This window comes from Phyllostomus hastatus, unplaced genomic scaffold (genome assembly GCF_019186645.2).
Source record: "Phyllostomus hastatus isolate PE091 unplaced genomic scaffold, TTU_PhHast_1.1 phas_contig_159, whole genome shotgun sequence".
Lineage (NCBI taxonomy): Eukaryota > Metazoa > Chordata > Mammalia > Chiroptera > Phyllostomidae > Phyllostomus > Phyllostomus hastatus.
Window position 1 is genome coordinate 29,654,427 of NW_025333640.1, and position 26,835 is coordinate 29,681,261.

The 26,835-nt window shown below is 39.7% G+C and overlaps 1 protein-coding gene across 1 annotated transcript in view; it reads left to right on the top strand.

Moving 5' to 3' along the window:
* The first annotated feature begins 547 nt into the window (after positions 1–547).
* Positions 548–26,835, top strand: part of MGAT4D (MGAT4 family member D) — a 28,360-nt gene continuing 2,072 nt past the window's right edge. The window contains exons 1-10 of the mRNA XM_045830802.1: positions 548–641; positions 4,880–5,038; positions 7,497–7,634; positions 8,830–8,963; positions 11,834–11,880; positions 12,782–12,895; positions 14,870–14,945; positions 16,380–16,494; positions 18,744–18,874; positions 19,255–19,362. Coding sequence (XP_045686758.1) covers positions 548–641; positions 4,880–5,038; positions 7,497–7,634; positions 8,830–8,963; positions 11,834–11,880; positions 12,782–12,895; positions 14,870–14,945; positions 16,380–16,494; positions 18,744–18,874; positions 19,255–19,362 — 1,116 coding nt within the window. The remainder of the gene's footprint in view (positions 642–4,879; positions 5,039–7,496; positions 7,635–8,829; positions 8,964–11,833; positions 11,881–12,781; positions 12,896–14,869; positions 14,946–16,379; positions 16,495–18,743; positions 18,875–19,254; positions 19,363–26,835) is intronic.

The window sequence follows — 26,835 nt, forward strand, 5'->3', positions numbered from 1 at the left end:
GGAATTTTTACAAATCTATCTGCAAGGTTTGAGGAACCATCTCCAGCTGAGCAACCTGAGGCAAATTGCTGGATTTCACTAGGGCTCAATTTTTTTCCAAGCTCAAATGAAGATGATGATACCACATTAGGTAGATGCGGTTGCTATCTTCATTTTCTACTTAAAAAAAACTGGGATGTTGTGGGGTTCTAAAGAGACAACATGGAAACTGTTTAGCGCAGAGTCAGGCACAAAAGCCACTCACTACTACAAGAAAATAAAGTAAGGTACTGAGACCTGACTACGGGTGGAACAGTGGGGAACTCCACCTTAATGGAAGGCATTTAACTACCAGCAGCCCTCCCAAGCTGTTCACGTTCTCAGTGCTGAGCCACATGCCAGAGGGTGAGGGAGCTCCCCAAGGGCAGGGCGCGTGTGCGCGGGTCCCAGCGACCCCTTGGGGAGGGTGCACGGGCGCTCGCGCTTTTCTCCTTGGTGGTGCAGGCCTCGGCCCTCTCCGAGCCTCCACCCACCCACCGCGCTGCTCCGTGCCCCACCGGCCACCGCCATGAGGGCCAAGCACGTGAACCAGCTGATCTCGCTCGTTGCGGTCTTGCTCTTCAGCTTCTCCTGTTTCTCCATCTCCAGGATGGCTCAAACCAGTAAGCCGCGGTGGCTTCTCTCGCCACCTTTCCCGCTGGAGAGAAGAGGGGAGGGGGTGGTGAACGAGGTAGGAACCTGAGGGGAGGGCCTGCTTTCGCTTTAGGGGCTTACAGGCGTGGCCCACCACGGTGTTGTCCCGCCGGCGGTTGATCTGTAACTGTAACGGATGCACGGGTCTCTCCAGGGGCCTTGACCGGCTGTGGGCACGCGCGCCAGCGCGTCTGCCCGCGGGGCCTCTGGGCTCTAACTGTCCTCTGCGGGCGCCCCTTCCCTCCAGAGGTGCAAGGGCCCGATCTGTGCCCAGCTGCTCCGCCCCATCGTCTCCAGAAGCATGCAACTCTGACTGCAAGAACTTCTCTCGCAAGGCCATCGTCCCTCTTTTGTGTTCTACCTTACTGAGCCTCACTTCGGGGCTCCCTCGGGTGTTTTCTGCGAAACAGAAAAGGGATGAGATGAGAGTCGTAATCCACAATCTAGAGCGCTGGTTTGGCATCCCGACTTTCTCAGCTGGACCCTGAAGCTTGCAGCACCACTTTGAGACACGCCACGGCCTTCATTGATTGTTGTCCGTAGGGCTGCCAATTTAGCAAATAAGAATAGAGGTTTCCCAGTTAAATTTGAATTTCACATGAACAATGAATCCGTTTTTAGTATAATAGTTGAATGGGATGTATTGATACTAAAGAAGTGTTTACATCTACCATTCACATTTAACTTTGGTTTCACCTCTAGTGCACCCTTACCATTTCAGCATTCATAGAGTTGAATTTTGAATTTAAAACTTACGGATTCTGCTAATAAACTAACCCAGATATGGGGCTCTTCTTCATTCCTGCCTCCCTTTGCCTGTGTGCTTTGAGGATAATTCCGTCTTGACAATTCCAATATTCCTAGTTGTTCAAGTCTATGCTCCTTTCCCCCATCCCTTGCGAGCCTGACTGTTAGTTAACTTAGAGCAGGAACCTGACTTTATCGGTGTTTTGCTTACACAGCAGAGTGAGTGGCACCTGATAAGTACCACGTGGAGGGAGGACTGAGTATCTCACCATGCTTCTCTTTCCTGGCGGTGTGTGGTGAATGAAAGCAGGTGGAAAAGTTAGGTCATGGCCACGCTGAACAGGACCTTGTGTACTAAGACAAGACATTTGGACTTTATCCAGCTAGCATTTAGGGGACCTCTTCCAGTCTTTGAGCAGAGTTTCCAGATCAGTTGTGGGTTAGAGAGGTGAGAGGCCAATTAACATGCAGTTATAATGGTAGTACAACGAGAGGCAATAAGGACCTGAACTGTGCAGTAAAGTCGGCGATGAGAAAGACAAACAACTAGAGGTTTGTAACAGTGCTTCTCGAATTTTAACGTGCACACCAGTCTCCTGGGAGTCTCACTAAAGTGCGGGTTCTGAGTCAGTAGTTCTGGGCGGAGGCCGGAGATGCTGCAGATGCTGCATTTCTAATGAGCTCAGGGCGGGCGTCGTAGACCCGCGCTGGGCAGCGCGGCAGCTCCTCTCCCGGTGCGGGGGGCGGCGCGGAGCGCTCGCAGCGCAGTGTGTGCCTCCGAGGAACCGAACTTTCATCTGACTTACATTTTAAGTTTATCTGAATGTTATTGTTTGGGTAGGACTACATTTTACTCCAACCATTAACATTTAACCTCTGAGTTAAGCTGCACCGTGACTGTAAAATACACACCGGCTTTAAAATAGTACAAAAAATGCGAAGCCATTAATCCCTCTTTATGTTGATTGCATATTGAAAATACATTTCAGATATATTGGATTAACTCTATTATCTGTAATTACTTTCACTTGTTTCTCTTACCCTTCGTCATGTGGCCAGTAGGAAAGCTAAACTCACAGATGTGGGTTGTCTGCTCCTGGCCCCTGCGGAGAGAAGCGAAGGGCGGGGTGCTCAGCACCCCACCTCGCTCATGGTTGGGGGGGGTCACGGTGGCCCACTGCACATGTGGCCTGGTGTTTGTTTTCACGACTTCCCAGAGGTGACTCAGAACATCGAGTGATTGTTGATTTCAAACTTTGCAAGAGAGTTTTGTAACATTTTATTCTCACAAAATACCTGAATGAATATGCAAGTAATATAAATATTTTTAGAAGAATATTGATGAATTGAATTATCAGGTAAGAAATGTATTTCTGCAAACACTTCCTCTAGAGGAAAGGCTTCCTTTTCATGTTTGCCAAATTGATCCCCTAGGGACTGACTTACATTATGTTGCATCACCCGTGATATATCACCTCCAAACACATGATCCATTTTGCAAAGAGAATATTACCCGGGGAACCCCAGAAACATGAGGTTATACTGGCTTAGCTACATCCCTGTTTACATGTGTGAGCATTCCCAAGTAGTATCCACTATGTGGATATTCAAGATCTGTCTGGGGGTAGTTACAGTTCTTTTGCTGAAGCATGGTTCTGTTTTAGAATCCCTTAAATCAGTGTCTGTGCTGGCAAGTCCAATTTATTCAATAATGGCCCCCTGCTGGATTCCAAACAGTGAACCCTCTGCCCTGGGCTAAGGCTGGTGTGAGCCAAGGCAGGGATGAAGTGAATGTCCCAAGGAAGGCTGGGGCAGTATTCTATCACTGCATTGTCTTGCTCCATTGTATAAGTGTATCTCAAGACCTTTGCTCTCAAATCTATAATACCAGCTCTAATCTATTCCTTGAAATTAAAGTCACATGCCAAGTATTTGCCTTGTATGGGAAGCCTCATAAGCATCAAAATTGCTTTTACAACATTAAATATTTTTATAGCTGCATAGTATTCCATTGGTAAATGAGTAAAGAATAGTCCATCAACACATAATATCTACTAGACACTTGGCAAAGCATTTTTAATGTGCTTTGCCACGTGGTTTGCATGCATTATCAAATTACAACTTCACACCAACTCTGAGGCAGGGATTCTTATATATCCATTTACACGTGAAGGATCAGAGACTAACAATAATTAAATGGTTTGCCCAAGCCACACAAGTGTTAAGTGACAAAACTGAGGTTCAGTTATATGTGATTTAATGTCAGAGCTACCAGAACTATTAAAAGGATATTCTGTAATTTATTTAACATATTTCTGCTGTTAGGTAGTTAGGCTGTTTCCAAGTTTCTTATGATGATAAATAATGCTGCCTATGTGGGATGTCCTCAGCCAAATCTGTGCATATTTCTGGTCATTTTCTTTAGATAAATTCTTAGAAGTGAATTTTCTGGTTCAGCTGTTTTTTTCCCTCTAATTACAAATCCGATACATGCTCCTTCCAGATGTTAATGTTTTTTTTTAAAGGGAGAACATCTTTTTAATTAATTAATTTGTTTATTTATTTATTTATTTTTAAAGAGTGAAGGGAGGGAGAGAGAGAGAGAGAAACATCAATGTGCGGTTGCTAGGGGTCATGGCCTGCAACCCAGGCATGTACCCTGGCTGGGAATCGAACCTGCAACACTTTGGTTCGCAGCCCGCATTCAATCCACTGAGCTATGCCAGCCAGGGCCAGATGTTAATGTTTTTAACACTTCATTTTTTTCAAATCTTTTATGTACAGGCATAGAAGGGGGAAGGCAAAAAACCAGAATTTATTTCTAAAAAATTAGGTATTTATTCTTATATGTTTAAACTTCAGTCACCTTCAAAGTACTCTCCATTTGATGCAATACACCTATTGAGACTTTTTTCTCACTGCTCAAAACAGTTTTTGAACTTGTTGGTTTTGCTGCCTTTTAGTGCTTCTGCTGTTTTTTGTTTCATCCAGGGAAACAAAAAACAGTTGCTGGGGGAGAGTCAAGTGAATGGGGACAGTGGGCCATGCAGGTCATGCTGTTTTTGTTCAAAAACTGCTGAACACTCAGCAAGGTGTGGGCAGGCACACTCGTAAATCGCCCATCAGGTGATCACCCATCACTTTTAATCACGCAAACGTGTTAAAAGTCTTCAAGAAAAAATATTCACTGAAGCTGAATGCAGCCTCTCACAACAATGCCAGCTGGTACAGACACAGATGGGTTCCTAGAACACTCACCTAGCAGGGGAAGCCTGTACTACAAGGGACCCGTCCTCCAGAAAATAATTCTTGTTGTATATAGCACTATATAGAAATGCATGCACACATTTAGTGCTAGATATATAGCTATATTGAAGCATTTATTTTATATTTTGTTATATGCTATGAAAATTGTATGATACCATTGCTACATGTATAAACATATACATTTTCTTTGCAGGTAATCAATTAACTAATTGTAGAAACCATATTTTGGAGTTTAAGGAAAATATTCTACATTTAAAAAACAAAACTCAACGAAATCGCCAGGAGCTGATGGAAGCCTTAAATAAAATAAACAACAACATCAGACAGAGAGAAAATGTATCAGTGAACTTCGGTTTGTGTTGCTTCTGTTTTTGTGCATGGTGGTTTGTTTCTTTTATATTTTGTGTTTGGAAACTTAAATTTTATGCTTTCTGACTTTAGAACATTTCTCCCCAATAAATATAATCAAATCGGTACTCATTCTTTTATTGTCGGACACGGAAAAATCAGGTAAGCGACATCACTGGTACCTTGCCTCTCATCTCCACCAAGAGGATGGTCTTTCCTGTGCTTTCCATCTCTGTGAATTGCACCACCCCCCACAGTCCACCCAACAGATGCAGCCAGAAACCAGAGCATCGTCTCTGACTCCTCCCTCTCCCTCCTGCATACTTCCACATCAAGTCAGTAAGCAGCGCCGTTGATTGGTAATCTATTTATCTCACAAATCTGTCCATGTTTTCCCTGCACCATCTCTGCCACCCTAGTCAGGCCACCTTCATGCTTCATCCGGATGATTGCTGACACACTGCTATTTTTTCTCTCTCTGCAGTCTCATTCCCACCTGCCTATCCTCACTGTAGCCAAGTGAGGGCTGTACTGTCTGGTAAATCAACCTTCGGTGGTTCCCCTTTTCTTCAGAATGAAAGCCCTGCTGTGTGCTCCCTGCTGTAGTCAGATACTCCCCCCGCTCAACCCTTGGAAACCACCGATGAACCCTCTCTTCCCACAGTTCTCCATTTTCCTGCGTGCCACACCCGTGGAATCACACATTGTGTGACCCTTTGAGACCAGCTTCTTCCACTCAGTGCAGGTTCTTCCAAGTGGTGTGAGCAGTTGTTTATTACTTGTTTATTGCTGATTGGCATTCCACTGTATGGACGTACAATGGGTAGGTTTTTTTTCTTCGTCAACTGAGGGACATTTGAATTGTTTGCATTTCCAGTGTTTTTTGGTGCATGATTACAAATACCTGTTGCTATGAGCACTCATGTGCAGGTTTTTTTTTGTTTGAATTTTCATTTCTTTAGGATAGATATCTAGAATTCATGGGCACTGGGTATGTTTATGTTTAACTTTATAAAAAACCACCACACTGTTTTCCGGTTGGCTGTACCATTTGGCACTTCCTGTAGCAGTTGTAGGAGAGGCCCAGTCCCTCCCATTTATGCCAGCCATTCCAGTATCCTGGTGTCGCATAGTTCTGGGGTGCGTTTCTCTGGTGCGATGATGCTGAACATTTTTACGTGCTTATTTTCCGTTCATATATCCTCTTTGTGGAATGTCTGGTCAAATCTTTTGTCCAATTTTTAATTGGGTGGTTTGATTTTATGTTGTGGAGTTCTGAGAGTTTTTTATATATCCTGGATATATGTCAGATAGATATGTGATTTAGAAATATTTTCTCAGTCTGTGGCTTGTCTTATTGGTGTCATCCTTCAAAAAGCAAACAGTTTAAATTTTGATGAAGTCCAGTGTATCACTTTCTGTATGTATCGTGCATTTAATGTTGTATCTAAGAACTCTTAAGAGTCATGAGGATTTTCTTTTATGTGTTTTTTTTATTTTTATGGTTTACATTTTTAGTCTACGAAGTCTTTGAGTTGATTTTTATAAATAGTATGAAGTATAGGTTAAGGTTCCTCCTTTTTTCTGTGGATGTCCAAGTGTCCTAGCACCATTTGTCAAAAAGCTGTCCTTTCTGCATTGAATTGCCTTTCCACCTTAAAAAAAATCAATCTACCATACTTGTGTGGATCTGTTTCTGGACTCTCTATTCTGTTCCATTGAGCTGTGTATCTGTTTTCTTCTGTAATACCACACTGCCCTTATTAACATACCATGTGTTATGAAATAAAGTTGTATAGTATGAGTCCTCCAACTTTGTTCTTTTTTTTTTTCAAAATTGTAGAGGCAAATTCAAATGCATGGTATGAATGGAGTCACTAAATATTGAAGGAGCTACATAATTATAAGGATACAAACTTCAATGACATGATATTAAAGTAGCAAAACAGATGGATGTGTGATTTGGAAATATTTTCAGTTGTGCTTCTTTATAGTATGTTTCAGTTATACGTTATTTGGAACTGACAGTTCTATTAGCCTCTGGTTGTGTAGCTCATAGTGCTGGACTTAAATACAGGAAGTCCTCACTTAACGTCATTGATAGGTTCTGCAACTTCAAGGTAAATGATACATAAAGAAACCAACTTCACCATATGGCAATTGATATAAACAACAGTTAAGTTCCTACAGCGTCTAATCAATGTTAACGGAGGACACTGAATGACATGATGTTATTGGAAGACCTGCTATATTACTTTTTAAATAAATATGAATCAATTTCTGAGCTATATTTTGTGGTCTTACGACTTTGGTAATTTACATTTAACAGTATTCCCCTTATGTATAAATATTAAGTTAACCTGTGAATTAATTTCTTAACCCTCCTTTTTAAAAAATTGTGCCAGAGGGGGGGAAATCATTATAGTCATGAACTCAGAAGCCCTATTTTTTCTCCCTTTCAGTTGAGAAGGAGGTGAATACGTTTGATGAGAACGAAGCGGTGCCGAATACATTTGAAGTCCTGAAGTCCTTTCTCCCTCATCTAAGGAAAGTAGGCAGAATTTATCCTGATGTAATCATCAGCAAAGAGAAAACAGGCGGTAAGTAAGAAAATTAAAATCGGAAAATCAAATGCAGATGTTTTGATCTTTGGGGACATGCTTTTAAGTTTTAAAAGGTGAGCTGTTAAAATGATACCCAGTTTGATATTTAGATCACCAGCCTTGCCTGCACTCACTTGGGCCACCGGAAATCAGTATATTGTCTGGCAGAAAAGACAGTTTAATACATATTTGGAGACTTGAATTCAAATTCAACTCTAATGCAGATGCTTCGAAAGTCAGTCAGTATAAGCCAAGCGTATGTTAAGCATCTGCTCAGTGCTTGGTAGCTCTTTTCTCCCTTGGTTTTGATAAATCTACACTCATCTGGTTATCTTCTAATTTCCCCATCTTTGTGACAATGAAGGTCTGCAAAAACTTTGCAGAAGGGATGATTAAGCTAAACCTTGAAGGATGAGTTCCAGCTCACCAGGTACAGAAGAAGAGAAAAAACATCTGAGTTAGAAGGACATTAAGCCAACTCGCAGAAACTTAACTTTCTCACAAATGTCATTGATTCCAATGACTGTGACCCTCTGGGCCAGGGGTCAGCCAACTACAGCCCCCAGGCTGAATCTGCCTGTTTTCAATTGGATTTTGCTGGACCGTATGTAGCTATATTCATCGCTTACTTGTCTATGGCTGCTTTGGACATAGAACCTCGAAACCTATCTAGGATGACCCAGCTCTGTTCTCCCAGTGCTTCCGTCATTATCGGGCAATAAAAGTCACTTAGGGACATGAATTTATTTCATCAAAGCATTTGGAAATTGCTTCATGGATTTTTTGCACATGAAATTATTTCATAGTATTTTTCCTATTTTGGGTCCTAGTGTCTCCTTAGGAATAAGAGGAGAGAATCAGCCAATGTGTGTTCACACCCAGTTAGAGGAACACTATAATAAATGCAGAATGTTTAGTTTCTTTTTCACTACACTGAAATTCTCCACCATGAGAACATCTGGGTGTCTATTTAATGCATTTCCTAACCATTCATTGCAAACTGGAATTTCTTTTAGACAGAAAATGAAATATGTAAGCTAACAGTGGTTTGGATAACTTTCATAAAACAGTTTTAGGCACCATTTTTATGACCACATAACTACCCAAGCATAGAAGTAAGCATAGATATTAACACTAACTTGTATTTTCCTCCATGGCTTGAAATGGCGATTCCATGCTTGGGGGTCTGCAGTATCCTTTGCGCTGGGTGTTCCCACCATTAAGAGAGAAGATCACGGTTATCTGAAGCAAACGCTGACCTCGCTCGTCTCCAGGATGACCCATGAGGAGGCGCAGGACTCCGTGGTGATTGTGTCTGTTGCAGATGTAAGTGGGAAGGGTCACTGGCTCTCCTTACGCCCAGCCCGCGGTCTCCATACTGACCACTGTTTCATTTCAGATTCTGTCCTTAAATTTCAAAAAGTAATTCACAGGTGCCTTTTTTTGGATAGTAGACAATGTATTAGTACTTTTTTTGACACCACCAAGGAATTAAATATGTCAATCTAAAAAGTTTGTTTAAATACCATGTTCCCGTGTGGAGAAGTAAGATTGCATTGTTAAATATGGATCTGGGAGCCCTGCATATTATATGGCACAGAAATTACATTTACAAACAGAACATTAAAATTTATGCTATGGTAATAAAACCTGCCCAGTAAAAGATTGGTATAGGAATCAAGAGATAATTTGTATTAAATAATAACTACTATTAATTGAGGGACTTCTTCCTATATCTGAAGGATTGTAGACAATTTTTATATATATCATGTATAACCTGCATTGCATCCCTGTAAAAGAAGTAGCACTATCCTGATTTTACAAATGTAGAAAGGAATTTAAGAAAGTACTTGGCCTAGTAATTAATAGAGCAGATACAAATCTGCATCTCTCTATTGGACTCCCCAAGTTTTCTCTCTTGCCTCCAGTGCCATGTAAACTGATAGAGTATTAGATAAAGTCTGACACTGCACACCTTTTGGAGGGAAGAGGGCAACATACATCAGATCTAAAATGTGTCTGTCCTTTGTCTCAGAAATCACGATTCTGGGAAGTTATTCTAAGGAGACAATCAGGCAAGAATTTAAAAATGAATACGACAGACCGGTATGGAAGGTCAGAGTGCAGACTCTGGACCTAAACTGCCCGAGTCCCAATGCCCGTCTCCTCACCCCCCGGCTGGCGGACCTGAGCGAGTTCCCTCTGTGCACTTCACTCTTCTTATCTGCGAAATGGTGAGGGTGACGTCACCTTGGTCATAGGGTTGTTCCGGCAATTAAGTTAGCTTACATATTTAAAATCTTTACAATGATGTGTGGTACATAGTAAGTGTTCCATACATAATTATTTCAAGCAAGGATTTTCAGTGCTATAAAATCATAATATTGGAAATAACCAAAATATCTACCAGTAAGTGACTGAATATGTCTACATTCATGTCTACATTACAATGATCTGTAACCATTGAAAGAATGAATATCCACTGACATAACACAATGTCCAAAACATATTTTTGAGTAAAAAAAGTTACAACATTGTTTTTAACATATTAGCTGTGCAAAATGTGATAGAAAGCAGGAAGGAAGGAAGATAATACAGATAGATGAAATGTATGAAGAAGAAAAGAGAATGAGCAAATCTTGGAATGATATAAATAATGGTTTACATTTAAATATTAGTATATAAAAACTACATATAAATATAAGCTTATATTATAAAAAAATATAACATGCAGTAATGGTTATCTCTGGATGTTGAGAGTTAAAAGGATCTGTGTTGTCCTTTATTCTTTTCTCTATTACTTGAATTTTTATAATAAACATGTCTTTGAATGCAGAAAAACTCTAAACAAAACAAGCAACAGAAGAACTAAGTGGGAAAATATAAGTAGAAGATTAAATATTGATAATTCTTCTCTCCAAGTTTAATTTCTTAATATTAGAAGCATGTACTTCGTCTCCAAAACCTGCATCACTTTTTTCTGTGTTGCCTGGTTCAGCCTCTGTTTGCTGCTGGCACGGTGCACATCCGCCTGGAGTGTTTAGACCAGCGATTCTCCACCTTTTCATCTCACGGCTCACATCAACTAATCACAAAGTTCTATGACACACGAAAAATGTATTTTTTTGCCAATCTGACAAAAAATAGGTATAATTTTGATTCCTTCGCACCACATGGCTATTGTTGTGTTGCCTGTTGTCACTTTTTATTTGACAATCAAAGAGACAAGAGGTCCGTGCACAGTGCCCCTGACTGAACAGTCAGGTATTGTGTGTTTTAAAGCCTTCTGTGGCACACTGGCTGAAAATCGTTGATTTAAACCAATAATAAAGTATGGGGTTCAAATTTTAAAATGGAATATGGAATGCTTAAGAAGTATAACTTTAATACTTTTTAAAAGTATAATATATTTCAGCATGTAGCAAATAACTGGTGATTTAATTTATGGCCGTCTTAAGAACCTTAGGTACTATAATAATTTGTACCATGCCTGATATTTTTAACGAACAGCCTAACTGTATCCACTCAGAATTGCCTTTGAGAACTCCCCAAAAGGCAATTGTAACACTACAGCTGTCACTATGAGAAATATTTCCAGAGCTTTATGTTGGGAATGCGTGTGGGCCCTGAGGCTGCATCTTGTCAATGCCATTGGCTGCCTAAAAAAAAAAATCATCTACAAGAATAAACCACTGAAGGCTACTTACAACTGAATGTGTCATCTCAGCTAAGCACAGTTTTCAATAAAGAGTAAATACACGAAGCTTGTTGGTGGAGGAACATTTGGGAGTTAAGCTGGGCGATACTGTCTGGGAAAGTGTGCGGTGATTTTGAAAGCAGCTCGCTGTCATATAATACTCATGAAATGAAGACGCCTTCAGAAAGCCGTTCTTTGAAATAACCATCCAGTTTTTAGGGCAAAGCTGTTTCAGGTGCATGGCTTCTGTAGCCACCGAGTTTGAGGTGGAAATAACACAGAGCGACGTTCCACACTGGGACAAAGGGCGCGTGAAGTGATTTCCCGCAGACCTTTCAGACACACGGGCTTTTAAAATTCTTCACGGAAAGTGAAACACTGGAAATGATTAAGACGTGATGACATTCCACCCAGAATTCAGATTTACGTGTAGCAAACGTGAATTAATAAAAGTATGAGGGGTGCTTAATTTCAGTAAAATATTTTCCTCTTTGTTTAGAGTAATGAAGATTATTTAAAGTCTGTTGTTGACATGATTACAAAAAAGTAAGTACCATTGGATATATTTTTAAAATAGTTTTAAAATTTCTTCTATACCGTTCTTTCTGTCCAGTTATTTTATTAGCAATCACATTTGTTTCATTGTGCATCAGCACAGAAAGAGCCTGGAGTTCTATCTAAGCTGTGAGGAAGTACACTGTGTAATTTCTCCAATTTTGTAGGTTATCTACCCATTAAAGTCCATATTTTTCCATGGGAAAAACTGCAAAGTCTTAAGGACTTTACACTAGCAATAAAGTAAATTTTCACTTTGAAAAAATACATATTTTTCATGTCATTATTGTTATAATATCTTTTCTCCATGAAATCCATTGTCTCTGTGAGAAGTCTACTAGCTTATCTTGAAAACATCTTGGGTTCCTTACTGGACAAAGTTACTCTCACTGCGTCTGCTCACAGCCTCCTGCTGTGTGCAGCCCAGCAGACATGAGTACTGGTGAACCAATATGAAGCCATTTGTCAGGCAAGGCACTGTGGAATGAACCCAGCCCTCCAAATCTTCCCGTTCCAGTGGGTGATGAAACCGGCAAAAACCAAATCACAAGGAGCCTAGTGCTAGGGTGGCGGTTGGGACGGGCAATATGAGAACATGTAGAGTAGGACGTAATTCACTTTACCTGCAGTTCTCAAGGAGGACTTTCCGGAAAAGGCAACAATTGAGCTAAGTCGAAGGGTGGAAGGAGATATTCTTCAGGCAGATGCAGGGAGAAAGGGGATGTCTGGCAAGTAGAATTGCCTGAGAAGGTAGAGAGGCCCCAAAGGGAGGATGCTGGATGCTTGGAAATATACATGCGCCCCGGAATGTGGGATTTATGTATTTTAATTTTTTGTTATTTTCAGTATATCAAATATTCAATTACAAGCCTCCACTTACTTCTATTTACAGATTCAAAAAGCAACTGAAGTCTGGATCCTTAGAGGTCATTTCAATACCTCAGTTTTTTTATCCAGACGTGTTACATGCCAAGCACTCACCTGGGGACTCACAAACATTCGAGAGGTATGACATTTAGAAACTTGTATCCTGAAGTAACCCCGTTTGACGAAATGCTGGAGTCAGCATCTAACAGATCGTTATTTCAAACACAGCCCTACTGGCTTGCAAGGGCTGACTGTGTGCATGACTTCCCAGCTCTGTGCTCAGTGACATCAGTTGGTAACATGAAGTCAGGAGCCTTTACACCAGGGAAATGGGCAACAGCTACAAGTCAGGGCTCACCCCCACTCCTCCGCAGAGAGACAGGTGTTAAACACCACCAGCACGCCACTGGTTATCTACGTTCACATTTACAGACAGTGATTAGCAAAAGCATAATGAAGGGGAAAAAGCCTAGCATTATAAATCGTTACACCTAGATTCTAGACCCAGTTTTTCTGTTTTCTGATCATCCTAGGCAGGTAATTTAGCCCTTTTTTTTTTCTTTGCTTCCTCAACTTTCCAGTGTATGTAAGAAAATATACCTTACATATTCAGAAAAGTCATTGTAAGAATAAAATATGATAGCCCTGGCTGGTGTGGCTCAGTGGCTTGAGTGCCAGCCTCTGAACCAAAGAGTTACCAGTTCAATTCCCTGGCACATGCCTGGGTTGCTGGCCAGGTCCCCAGTAGGGGGTGCACAAGAGTCAACCACACACTGATGTTTTTCTCCCTCTCTTTCTCCTTCCCTTCCCCCCTCTCTAAAAATTAGTAAATGAAATCTTTTTTAAAAAGAATAAAATATGGTAATATTTATGCAAGAATTTTGAAAATTTTAAAGATATATCTTTATATATAATAATATATATCTCTGTACATATAATAATCCTATATATGTGGAGGATTATTATTGTTTGGTTATACATGTGGTAGATATAAAAGAAATATAATAATTTGGTTCCTCAAAACTTAATAGAGCAAATGACATATCTGAATTCAGAAAAAGATCTTATCCCATGACACTTACTAGCTCTTTTTGCTTACAAATAATAAGTAGTATGTCAGAATCTGGAAATCTCTTCAGGGTTTCCTTTTGCTTTTTAATTAATAGCCCACACCACCCCCAGTGTTTAGAGCCAGAATGCTGGGAGTCACTCTTCACCCTTGCTTTCCCGTCTGCCCTTTACGTCTGCCATCGTTTCTCGTTTGGAATCTCTCTCCGCATCATCACTCCGATCCACTTTTCTCCGCCTTCACTTAGTCCAGGTCATGCCAGGTCTGTTTGCTTTCCCCAACTCTGGCCTAGCCTACCCTCCAGTTCACCTTCCACACTGTAGGCAGCAGAATCTTTTCATGTGAGATCAAGTCCAGAGTTTCCTGCGTGTTGCAAAACATCCTGGCTGATCTGGGCTCTGCCAGCCTTCCCACCGGTAGTTTCTCTCCCGTTGGCTCCCTGTGCCCTGAATCTCGGGGGCTGCTGTCTCACCTGTCCCGCGCCTCTGCAGGACTGCCCTCAACACTAAACGCTCGACTGCCTCTGCTCCACCCTCCCCATCTTATTGTAGTCCGTCATGGGCAGTATCTCCACATAGCTCCTGTGTCGCTGTCCTAATTTTATTATTTCTCTATCCTCCTTGCTAGGTTATGTGACCCAGAAGAGCAAGAGCTGCACTGTGTACTGGTCTCTGTACCTTCAGGACCCGGCCTGGTGTCCGGCTTAGCGTTACACTAGAATAGGGTTTCTTTACACTTTCATCTAACAAGACCTAAGAAAGAATGTTAACTTGGTTATATAGATCAAAACTTCACAAACCTAAATTTAAAGTAAATAGATTATGTTTATCCTAGTTTAGCAATGGCAGACATTGTCCACTGAATAAAGGCAGGAAACTTGTGAGTGTAGCTTTTCAGGATAACATCTACAATTTTATTTAATGTAGATAGTGCTCTTTAGTAGCAAAGTGTAAAAATAGTTTGTTTTAAATCACGGAAATGTGCTTATAAGTGAAAATTAAATCAGCGTAATAAATCTTAACAGATTTTATTATTTACCTTTAGTTGGCGCATCAAACAAGTATTGGATTTTTGTTTTTTGATGCTGTATGCCCAACCCAAGGCCATGTATTATTTACAGGTATGACCTTGTATAAATGGAATTTAAAGTGGAAATATTGTGTTCTCCCTCCTTTGAGTCCTTCCTTCCTTCCTTATGTATTCTTCCACCTTCCTTTGTACTCAGAAAATAGAAAGTACTCACTAGATTAAAATACTAAAAGGAAACATAAGATCGATCATATATTAGTCCTCTTGCTGGAGTCACTATTATGGAAGAAACTACCTGAAGCAAACTGAAAAGAATTTACCAAATCAGAAAAAAAAAAAGAGAAATGTTACCATCTACATTTCTTTGCCCACAAGTTTACTGGGTAAAATAAATGCAATTTGAGAACTTATTAAATGTCAGACAATGTATGTGTTTTTCACTGCTACCCTACATTGACCCCATGTGTTAAGAGTAACATAGTTCTACAGTGACTACGCTGTATTTATGAAATAAATCAGTTGTGTAGCGTTCGTCCCCTCTAAGTTCCTGCACATCGTTAAGTAACGTTTCCCAGCAGCAAGTGTACGCTCACTTCGTGAGACGCTGTGCAGCTGCGATGAGAGTGTGAGGAGTATCACTGGACAACCGACAGGGTTAGGAAAAGGCCGGAAGCAACGTCTTCTCTTTCACTGGAAGAAAATCAGACATGTAAAAAGGACACACGGACAAAGCCCTGGGGGTAGGATCGAGGGTGGGAGGTGGGGATGGCTGGGGGTCGGAGGAAGTGGTGGGAGGAAAATGGAGACAACTGTACTCGAACAACAATAAAAAAAGAAAGAAGAAAGAATCCTTCCTGATTCCTAGTTAGTGACAATGAAATTGAAACGTGAGAACCAGCCAGTGTATTCTGACAAACACGATTCTATTTGTGCTCTGGTAAAGTGCCTGAGGGCTTTGGCATTCCTTCACTAACTCGTTTAGGAGACCCTCAGAGTCTGTCGGTGATGCCGAGTATGCATTAAATCAGAAAGGAAAAATCTATTCCTGCTCCCCTCATGGAAAACTGTCTGGGGGCTTATTAGCACCCCCCCCCCAACCAGCTGGCTGTGGAGGAAAATTCCCTCACGTCCCCTCCTTGACAACTGCAACATCTGGTGGCGGAATACAGCACCTGCCATCTCAGCGTGAAGCCAGTCGGTCTTAAACTAGACACTGAAGTATCTGTGAGGATGAAAATGCACTCAGGTGCATAGAGTTCTCCAAAGAGGGTTTAGAGTGAATGTTTCATGTTAGCATTTAGGAAAGAAAGAAAGAATCTCTTTTCTTAGAATCAGAAAATGAAAATAGACAAACAGTAAATATCCTCAGGGAACTGAACTAAAAAAATACAATTATTAATTACTTCATAAAAACATTATTCAGTGTAACCTATTGAAAGTATTTTCAACTTTCAAGCTAATATAACTTTTTCAATGGATACATCAAAGGTACTAATGCCTTCTTTTTGTTGTTTTTTTTATCCAGCTAGAAGATGATATCATAGCTAAAAAGATGTACTTTACAAAAATCACAGATTTTGTACATTCTCTCACTTCAGATAATTGGTTTTATATTGAGTTTTCAGTTCTTGGATTCATAGGTAAGCAATGGATCTATTCTGTGGGTTCCACCTTCTTAGCACACATTAACCTTAAAAGCTCTTAAGAACTTACATGACTTTGTTACTAAATGAAAAGGAATGGAATGATTGCTACAAAGATACAATCACCTTAATATTAAAATCAAATTCAAGGATCTGAATTTCAGAAAATGTACTTTTAAACCAAAAATTTTTCTGGATAGACAATATCAGTAAGCAGATTGACATATGCATTTAAAATTTACGTAAGTGGTGATGTGATACACCCACTCCTGTTCTTTACATTTTTGTCCTCAAAACAAGACCTTGAAACCGTCACCGTGTTTGGTGACGTGCGTTGAGTTCACTCCTCACTGCTGCGCAAGTGCCACATAACAACCCATCGGGCCCACCCATCCCCAGAGGCGTGGGCCCCCATGGTTGGCAGCTCTCTGCCACCACAGAGCAACGCAGTGACCCGTATGTTGCCTGGAGCGGGGTCACCCGGGGCAGAGGTAGCTGGGTCTCCAGGTGCTGCCAGATCACCTTGCCCATGGGCTGTACAGCTTAGACGCCCGGACATGCAGGCGAGCACCGGCTTCCCCAGGTGCTTGGTGACGTTTCATTTCAGCCATCAGAAATTGTCTTTGCCACCGGGAGGAGCGTGAAGCATTTCTCTGGCTGCTAGTAAAATCCATCTGTTCTTTGTATACCTACCTGACCACTTTCTTTCCCAAACTTGCTGTAAAGTGGTATGGAATCCAATTTTAAGGCCCTGAAGGTTTTTGCTCAGCTTTGGTTAAAACAGGAAAAATGACAGGTAACAGTAATACCTGATGAGACGCTTGCAGAGGAACATTACTTAGCAATCTTTAAATTCTTGGTATCTTTCTCAGCAAAGTCGGGCATGCGAAGGACAGAGAACACTCACTTTCTGATCCCCACAGGGCACATCGAGAAGGGCACTCCATATGGGATGCTGAACTCGCTTTAAAGCTTAACTTTACAGAGGACTTATTTGTTTCTATCATAATAACAGTCCTTTACTCAGTGTTTACCAAAAATGTGGGCTTGCCAAATAGGACTTTATAGTACATTATGCTCACAGAAGATCAGGAAAACGTAAATAAGAAAGCAAATATTTACATCATTAAATCACTTGCTCTGGTTACTATATGGCATTTAGTTGTGTTTGACTAAGTGACCCAGATCGATTCCAGTGCTAGTGAGGATCTGTAGTTTGCTTCCATCCTGATTCCATGCTTGTCGGATTGTTAGCTGTGTTGTTTTTTTTTAAATTTTTATTTATTTACTTTTAGAGAGGGAAGGGAGGGAGATAGAGATAGAGAGAGAGAGAGAAACATCAATGTGCGGTTGCTGGGGATCATGGCCTGCGACCCAGGCATGTACCCTGACTGGGAATCGAACCTGCGACACTTGTTAGCTGTGTTTTGCACTGTTCCTCTAAAGTGAGCATTTCCCTGAGTCTTGTAACTTCAACTTCATTTTAAAATTAAAGGTGCAATGTATTAGAAAAAAGTAATTGGATGTCATGAAATCATACTTTAAAATATAGCAACATTTTAAGAATCCTAAGTATAAAAGAAAAATAACATTCTTACAAAGCAATGCTCAGAGATGGAAATATTGAAATAACAATGTCATTAATAAAAATGAAGCATGTGATGGGCTGATAAAATTTACAAAAATCAATTACAAATCACAGTTTCCGGACAGTGAAGTAGGAGTATAGCCCCCACACCTTTGATGTTGTTGACACGGTCTTCACTCTCGTGGGGCGGTTGATGCTTTAGTCACCGGCACTTCCCGAAAGCGAGCACTGTTCTAAACCTGCCTCACACCCCACTCCCCGGAGGGGGTAGTTCTTAATAAGTAAGCAGATACATTATTTTGCTTTATTATCCTCCAACTTTATTAATGTTAATTTTCCCCCTTTATTAGTGACTTACTGTTTATGCTATTACAATTGTCTCAGAAATTTTCTTGCCCCTTTGCCCCCCATCCAGCCCGCCCCCACTTCCAGTCAATCCCTGCACCATTGTCCGTGTCCGTGGGTACTTCATGTATGTTATCTGACCAATCCCTGCACCTTCTTTTAAATTTTTAATTGTATTTTTAACATAATCCTTAATAAATTTTTGCCTTTCCCTCATACAAATAGAATGAACAACTGTCTACAAGGGTTATTATGTTAAGATCTGTAGTATAAATACTCGAGTTATTTGGACTTGTTTACATTTTCTCCATAGGAAAGCTATTTAAATCTGAGGACTTGAATGACTTTGTGCGTTTTTTCTTAATGTTCTACAAAGACAAACCTATCGACTTACTACTGGGGGACATCTTTCAGGTGAAGATGTGCCACCCAGGAGAAACTCCTGTGAGTATGCCTTTACTTTGTAAATACCAAGTATTTTAGAAAAATAACTGTCGAATGTAGTTACCTAAAGTTTGTTGACCAAACCAAATATGGAGAGTGCATCAATTTTTTAACTTTCAATATTGTAAAATTTTACTGACACTTCTACGTAGTAAGTGAAGTAATGAGAGGCCGAAGTGCAGTGAAGAGTGGGAAGAAGGGGACAAAAAACAGTGAACAAACAGAAAAAAAAAACCCACTAAAATGTCAAAAAGTAAAGGAGCAAGGGAAATAAAACCCCTGGCATAAACTAACCTCATAAAAAAAATTGCCATTAGTGAATGCAGCAAAAAGGAGCACTTGGGTTTTAACCAAAGGTTGTCATTTTCCTTTGTCCCCAGGAGAAATGTGCAGAACGAAATAAGCAGATTCGTATCCGGTATAAACCTTCTCTTTTCCAGCATGTGGGTATACAGTCATCCTTTCCTGGAACAGAGCAATATTTAAAAGTAAGGCTTTAAAATGTAATTTGAGAAAGAAACGGTGTTTCATGAACTCGTGAAGTATCACTTAGAAAAGGGGTGATGAGAACACGAGGGAAACTGGAAAACACGGTGGTTTCAGCGCAGCGCGTCTCCTGCCAGACCCGTGCGTCGCGGCGACCAGCCGCCTGTGGAAGAGCCGGGTTCTCTCTCCCAGTGAGAAAGGTCCAGTCCGCACAGACTCTGCCTCGCTGTCTCCAGCCGTGCAATTCAAACAGTGAGACTAAAAGAGTGTTTTGAAAGTCATAATAAAAAATTCATTATTTTATTATTTCTCGAATATTCAAAATTATATAAGAATATATAAGAATATTAAGACATATATAAGAATATATTCTTATATATTAAAATATATACGAATATTTCAAAAATAAAATGCCCTCATTATTATTGAATTCAAATGTATTTTCATTCTTATTTCAGATCACTGTTTATTAGATGAACAAAAATTCAGCATTGTTTGGTTTTCAGCCATTCGTAAATTCGCTGCCATTTTTGGAAACAGTGTTATTTACAGTCGACTTAGCCTCTTGGTGGGGTAAAGAAGCAAAGACTTGGGAGTCAGAACTACTAGTCCTCAGTGTGGTCACCTGTGCACGTGATACCACACTACCACTCCCTTCACCTTTTATGAAACGAGGAGTTTCAGTGAGATGATCCTTAAGATTTCTTCTGTATGTGAAACACTGTTGACATCTCCACACACGACAAAGCAGGTGGTTGCTTTAACCCGTTGTCAGCTGAAGTGAGGGGAAGGCACATCTGTACCCTCCCGCCGTTTCCTCCGTTGTTCACTACCTGCCTCCTTCCCTCCTTTTCTTCGAGGCCGCCGGGGGTTCACCCATCGCACAGCACTCTCTAGAACAGGGCCTGCCAGCTATCAGGCAAGGTGGAACTCAAGATAAAAAGTGTTAAACAAGACAATCAGGTGTCTGGAATAATGGAAATTTAACTGTTATGAATCTTTATGCAAAAAGTACACACCATCAAAATACGTGAAACACAGGTGTCAATGATGCAGAGATTGGTCTATGCCATTCTATTTGTTGGTGCTGTTAGAATGGGGTTTTTTCTTACACTGATATATATACGTGTTTTTTGCCAGATAAGCTACTTTAACCTTACCTTTGTAAATTCACAATAGATTAAGCAGCAGGTAAGTCTGATCATGAATTTTTTGATGTTACAAATCATAGCTTTTTTCTTCTTATAAAAGAAGAAAAGATAAGAATACACAACAAACTAATGATATGTCATATGTGATATTTAAATTACTTTTTAAATTTCTAACAGGATATCTACTATTAGCAGTTTCATAGTTCTAACATCTTTTAAAATGATCAGAATCATTCTTGGAACAAACTGCCTAAGAAGGATTATTTCTCAACCTTCTTCACAGTGGATAAGAGATTATATCCTATTCTTTTAAAGTTAAACCTTCAATAATAAACTGGTAAGTATAAAAATTAATTTTAATATAAGAAAATTATCAGATATTAGTTTTTGTTTTATATCCTTCTATTTTTAAATTTTGTGCAAATAACTTCCTGATATACTCTAACATTCTGTTTTAGAAGAATCAGTCATTATTTCCTTTTCCTTTTTTATCACGTCCTGTAGATGTGCATGTACAATGCATTTGGAGACAATAAATCTGAGTTTGATCAGATCAATATAACAATATGGGTGAATCTTTAGCACATTATGCTAACTGAAAAAAACATCAGATGCAAAAGACTCTATACTGTGTGATTCTATTTGTATAAAGTTCTAGAAAAAGCAAGTGTGGCTATCTCATCATGATTTTAATTTGCATTTTTAATGACCAATAATGTGGAGTATCTTATATATACACATTCATGTATATATAAATAATAAAATATGTATTTTAATGAAATACATGTTTATGGAATATATACTTGTGAAATGTGTATTCAAATTTTAAAAATTGGGCTGTTGGCCTTTTTAACTTTGAAACTGCAGTGTTCCTGTGCACAGTCTGAACACTGGTCTTGGCTGTGGCTTGACATTTCACTTTCCTAAATGCTTATATTTTTTTATCCTTCTCTGTCATGTTACATGCTTTCTCGAGTATTTAGTGATTCGTGGCTATCTGAATTTTAATGAGCTTATAGAAAATGTTAATATTGGTCAATTTTGAATGGTGGCAATATGGGTAAATTTTCTCCTCTTCCCCTGCCCACCACACTTCACGTATCCTCGTGTTTCTTTGTTGAAAGGTAAGGGATGAAGGAGGCATCCTGGGAGGTTTTGGTACATGGGTCGAATTTGTTGGTTTGCAAACTCTGCTTTAGACTCACAGGGGTGTCCAACCTTTGGCACCTCTGCACAGCGCTGGAAGAAGAACAGTTGTCTTGGGCCACACATTAAATCCGCTGTGACACATAATTATAAAACTATCTCATAATGTTTTAAGTAAATTTGCAATTTTGTGTTGGGCCACATTCACAGCCATCCTGGGCTGCATGCGGCCCGTGGGCTGCAGGCTGGACACCCCTGTATGAGAGGCTAGGTTGCTATTGTTTTGAATTTTGTGTTGTTTTATTTTTCCCCCTAGTGGTTTGAGTAAAGGGGCACCCGCATGCAGAGTGCAGAGTGCGTTGTTCTGGGCACAGGTGCACACGCGGCCTACTCTGGTCATAGCAGACACCCACCCAGCTTTGCTCCGGGAAGACTAGGTGTGTGCGCGTTGCTGGGACCATCGAGCCCTGGCCAGCAGGTGTGGGCTGTGGGTGCTCCCGACACAGACTCCCATTTCATCCCCCAGGGCGCGCCCCAGCTTAGCTCCCATCTTCCCCCAAATCCGCCATCTCCGTGGCTGCCCTCTGCCCCCATGTGCCTACTCACAGACGCCTCATCCCCTCTCCGTAGCCCTTAGTCCTCCGTCAGATCTGCGTCTCCCACAAATCTGAGAGCCTCCTGCCTCCTTTACGTTGCTCGGAGTTATACTTCCTTTATTCACTTACTGTCATTTCAGAGAGGGCCAGCCAGCCATCACCTTGGACTAAGAGTTGGGGTAGTTCATTTTTGTTCTTAAGAATTTTTAATTTTATTGAGTAAAATAAGATTTATTTATAAGACCTCAGAGAGATTAATGTCATCCTTTTTCCTTTAAGCAGGACCAACAGTTATGTTACTATATTTTCCTTAATATTTACTCCTTTCAGTCTTTTAAGAAAACCTTTGCATAAAATTTGTTCCCCAGCCACTTAAATTTCATATTATACTTCTCATACGAATTCCTTTTAAGTGTAAGATAAAGCATAGCTTATTAAGCAGAACAAAATTTAACTTATCTCTATGCATCCACCTTGCAGTTCAAAAATAACTTAATAAAACAAAATTCATCTCAGTGATATTTTTTTTAGTTTCTGAAATTTAAAAATGTTGCCTGTTTTCAATTTGAATGTTCTTTGTCACTTTATGTTCTGCATCTATGACAAACTTTCCAAAATTTCTTTTAGAAAGAACTAAAATATTTCAGTATTAATAATTTCTGAAAACTCAAGTAAAATATAATGCTGTAAAATTCCATTAGCTGACCAACAATGGAATTTGTATAATTTGCTTGTGCTCCCTCCTACATGGGAAGTCATTTTCCGTTTCCTGCAGTGCCGGGCGAAGGGCAAAGTATTTCCATGTGTTGGAGGAAGGGTTGCCACATAAAATAAAGGACTCCCAGTTAACTTTGCATTTCAGTCGAGTAATGACTTTTTTGCATGTGTGGCACTTCTGTTTTGCCTGGTTGCTAAATCTGACAAGCACTGTGGGAGGTGATGGCGAGGCTGGAGCAGAAGGGTACTTCCCATCGAAGGGCTTTAACTGAAGCAGTTAAGTTCAGGCGCTTGACTCGTATTAAAGAATGACATAATGAGACATTTGAATTGTTTTCAAAATTGTTAACGTTTTATGCATCTCTTTTTCATGTAAAGTTACATATGACTATTTCCTCTTAGAATTAATAGTTAGAAAAAAGATTGTCCTTGCCAGAGAATTGTCAGGATTCCGTTGGCCCATTGTGTTTTTGCTTTTTCCTTTTGACCAAAAATTCAAAACTGATTTTACAGGAAATGTATCACCAATATTATATTCACAACATAATTTCTCCAGTTCTCACTTTATATTTAGCCTCTCATTTTCTGTCGTATATTACTTTTAAAAGATTATTGCTTTCATGTTCCTACCCTGAGTCTTTATTTATATTTTAAATTATAAAAATAAAATAAAATGGAGGCTTAAAGTATTTGTATCTTATTCACAGCAGTTTGTTCAGCTGTGATGCCAGTCCAACAGCACAGACTCCCCAGGCCTGCTTTCAATCGTTTTTCCACCACCTCGAAATGAAAACCGACATTATTTCGTACATTTTAAGAATTATATCTTTTGCCAGCGTAAACTTATCTTAATAGGTGCAGGTGGCATCAAAAGGAAAGAATATTAACAAGTAATTGTCATGAAAATATTTACATCTTTGTGAATATTTTGTTTCTACATGTTATGAATTTATTATTTTTAATTTTTAATTTTTCCGATTACACAATTTACATTAAATATTATTTTGTATTAGGGTCCAGTGTACAGCATAATGGTTGGACAGTCCCATGCTTTACAAAGTGTCCCCTGATGTTTCCAGTGCCCACTGGCACCACACACGGTTATCACAATTATTATTGACTGTATTCCCTGTGCTGTGCTTCACACCCCCATGATCATTCTGTAACTGCCAATCTGTACTTTTTAATCTGTTTACTTTTTCCACCCAGTCCCTCAAACCCCCTCCCCTCTGGCAGCCTGTGCTCTGTGTCCATGAGTCTGTTTCTGTCGTGTTTGTTCATTTATATTGTTGTTGAGATCCCACATGCAAACCCATCAGTATCTCTCTGTCTCTGACTGACTTGTTTCACTTAAAATAACACCCTCTAGGTATGCGTGTCCTGTCGCAAATGCTAAAATGTTATTCTTTTTTATGGCTGTGTAATATTCCAGTACAAGTATGTACCGGCGCTTTTTTTATCCACTTGTTTCTTGGTGGGCACTTGGGTTGCTTCCATGTGAGAGAATACGTGCATCCCTATGTTGATCGCATCCCTACGATTATTTTAATTTCAGGAAATATGAAGCTAATCACCATAACAAGAAAAACTCTGTAATACCTTGGAACCTCAGAAACCGTACTTTCTAATGGCATCCTTCAGACATTGTGATAATGAAAGTATATAATTATATAGGAAAGAAGAAAGCAATGAACAAACTAGTGGACTTGACAGTATTAAACTACCTCTTATGTCAAGAAAAATTAGAATGTTTATTTATGATGTTTGTGCCCTATGTTTATTTATAATGTTTGTACCCTTAGTGTAATAATTTAATATAAGACAGTAGAGTCAGGGAAGCTTTTATAAATTAAGAAATGTCTTTTGTTGACTTAGTGATGCTGTTCTATAACAGTGATGCCCTCTTATAGTCTCAAAAAATAGCTAAAAGTTCAGAAACTTGACATTGTCACAGACAGGTTCTGTGTGAACTGGCGTTTGCTCTTGGCCACTTTGTTAAGACATCTAAAGAAATAGAAAGCACAAATTGAAACAAGCAAGGGTCTGACAGCCCATAATATCTTCTGGTCTTTTAAATAAACGCATTTAAAACTATGAACTCACCCCTAAATGCCATTTGAGCTGATTACCAAACATCTTGAGATATATCTATATTCTGATAGTCATTTCTAAAGACTTCATACTTTCTCTTATTATTGTCTTCTTAACTTATGGGTTATTTGGGAATGTGTGTGGGGTTTTTAAAAATATGTTGGTTTTGACATCTTTTATTGTTGATTGCTTGTTTAATTACATTGCTATTTAAAGAATTTTATGTAATAACATTTGAGAATTGTTGACTTACATTTCATACAAAGTTGAAAAGCATGTATAGCCTGCATGCATGTTAAAGGAGCCACTTTAAAATGTGTTGCATTCATTTGTTCTTACAAATGTTAGTTTTGTGCCCTAAAAATGTCTTCTTAAAATATTCCTGTTTATGGGGTACAGGGCTCCTTTGTATCAGGCTTTTACATTTGCTTGTTCAAGTCTTTTCAGTCCTGACTAATGTTTGTCTGCTTGATCCATCAGTTGCTTATAGGAGTCTATTAAAATCTATTCTTCTTGTTATTCTATTCAGTTTTAGTTTATTTTTAGAAATAATAAACTTTTTTATCCTTCATCAAATATGAAAATATTAATTCATACTGCTGTATTATCCTTAAGTGCCCAAATTTCACACATGTGCCTCAGTGTGAAGTGTATCACATACCAATGTATAAAGAGAACCTGAAAGATGAACTGTCTGCATGTGTCCATTTCATTCTCTCTTACAGGAAAAGAAGTTGTACATCAAAGCTGGTGGGTGGGGGAGGAGAGAAAAGTAATTGTATGTATGTTACAAAATATTAAGTTGGACTTAAAGTTTGAATTTTTTAAATTAAATTTGCCAGAGCATATCCCAGACTAATATGAAAAATTAAAGCTAGGTCCAGGTACAGCATTTCTCAAAAAGATGGCAACATTCTTTGAAATGGTGTTTACTTTGACTTCTTAGCCTACCACCCGAGACTCAAACAGGATAGCTGAAGGGTTGGACCGTAAACTGGAACACTCTCCAGTATCAAAGGACACTCTCCGACATATCACTGAATGTTACCAGAAGTTTAGATGATTCTGAGGGAACGCTGCTTTGGCATTCAGAAAGAAGCATCTGAGAGTGGCAGATGCTAGAAGGGAAAAAGGAAGTTAAAAGACAGCTTTGGAGATCCAGCATGATACTGCTGTCCTGAATGAAATGATTACAGAATAATTGTTTTGGAGGTCAGCACAAAGCATTTCTAGAAAACGTTCCTAATGTCCCAGGAGAGATGCTCCTGGCTTCTGACCCCATCCCAACTGCTCCCAAATGCTCATTGGAGGATCTCAGCACCGGTAGTCCCTGGCCTGTGGCCGGAGGAAGTGGGGGTGTGGGGGACCCTGACACTCAGCTAGGGTACAGCAAAGCAAATAGTGCTCATTGTCTGGTTTGGGGATTTGTTTTAGAGTATTCACACTGATTTTGCTTTTTAAAAATCACTTTTTCTTCATAGGAAAGCAAATGATGTGTCAGAGCCTCTGAATCAATATAACCGTAAGTTTGTAGAAACCACATTCAGACCAGATTTAGTGATTTTTTTTCTTAAACACCCTTTCCCTCCCCCCCAATAGAAGCTCTGCAAACACTGAAACATAAGTGAAATTCTCTGTTGCCAGTGTCTCTCAGGTATTGAGATAAACCACTAACACCTGCACTATTTACTGTTGAAGTAAATAGTCATATGGCACTATTACTACTAATAGTAGTAATAATAACTGTGGCCACACTTGTGGGTAGAAGGGAACG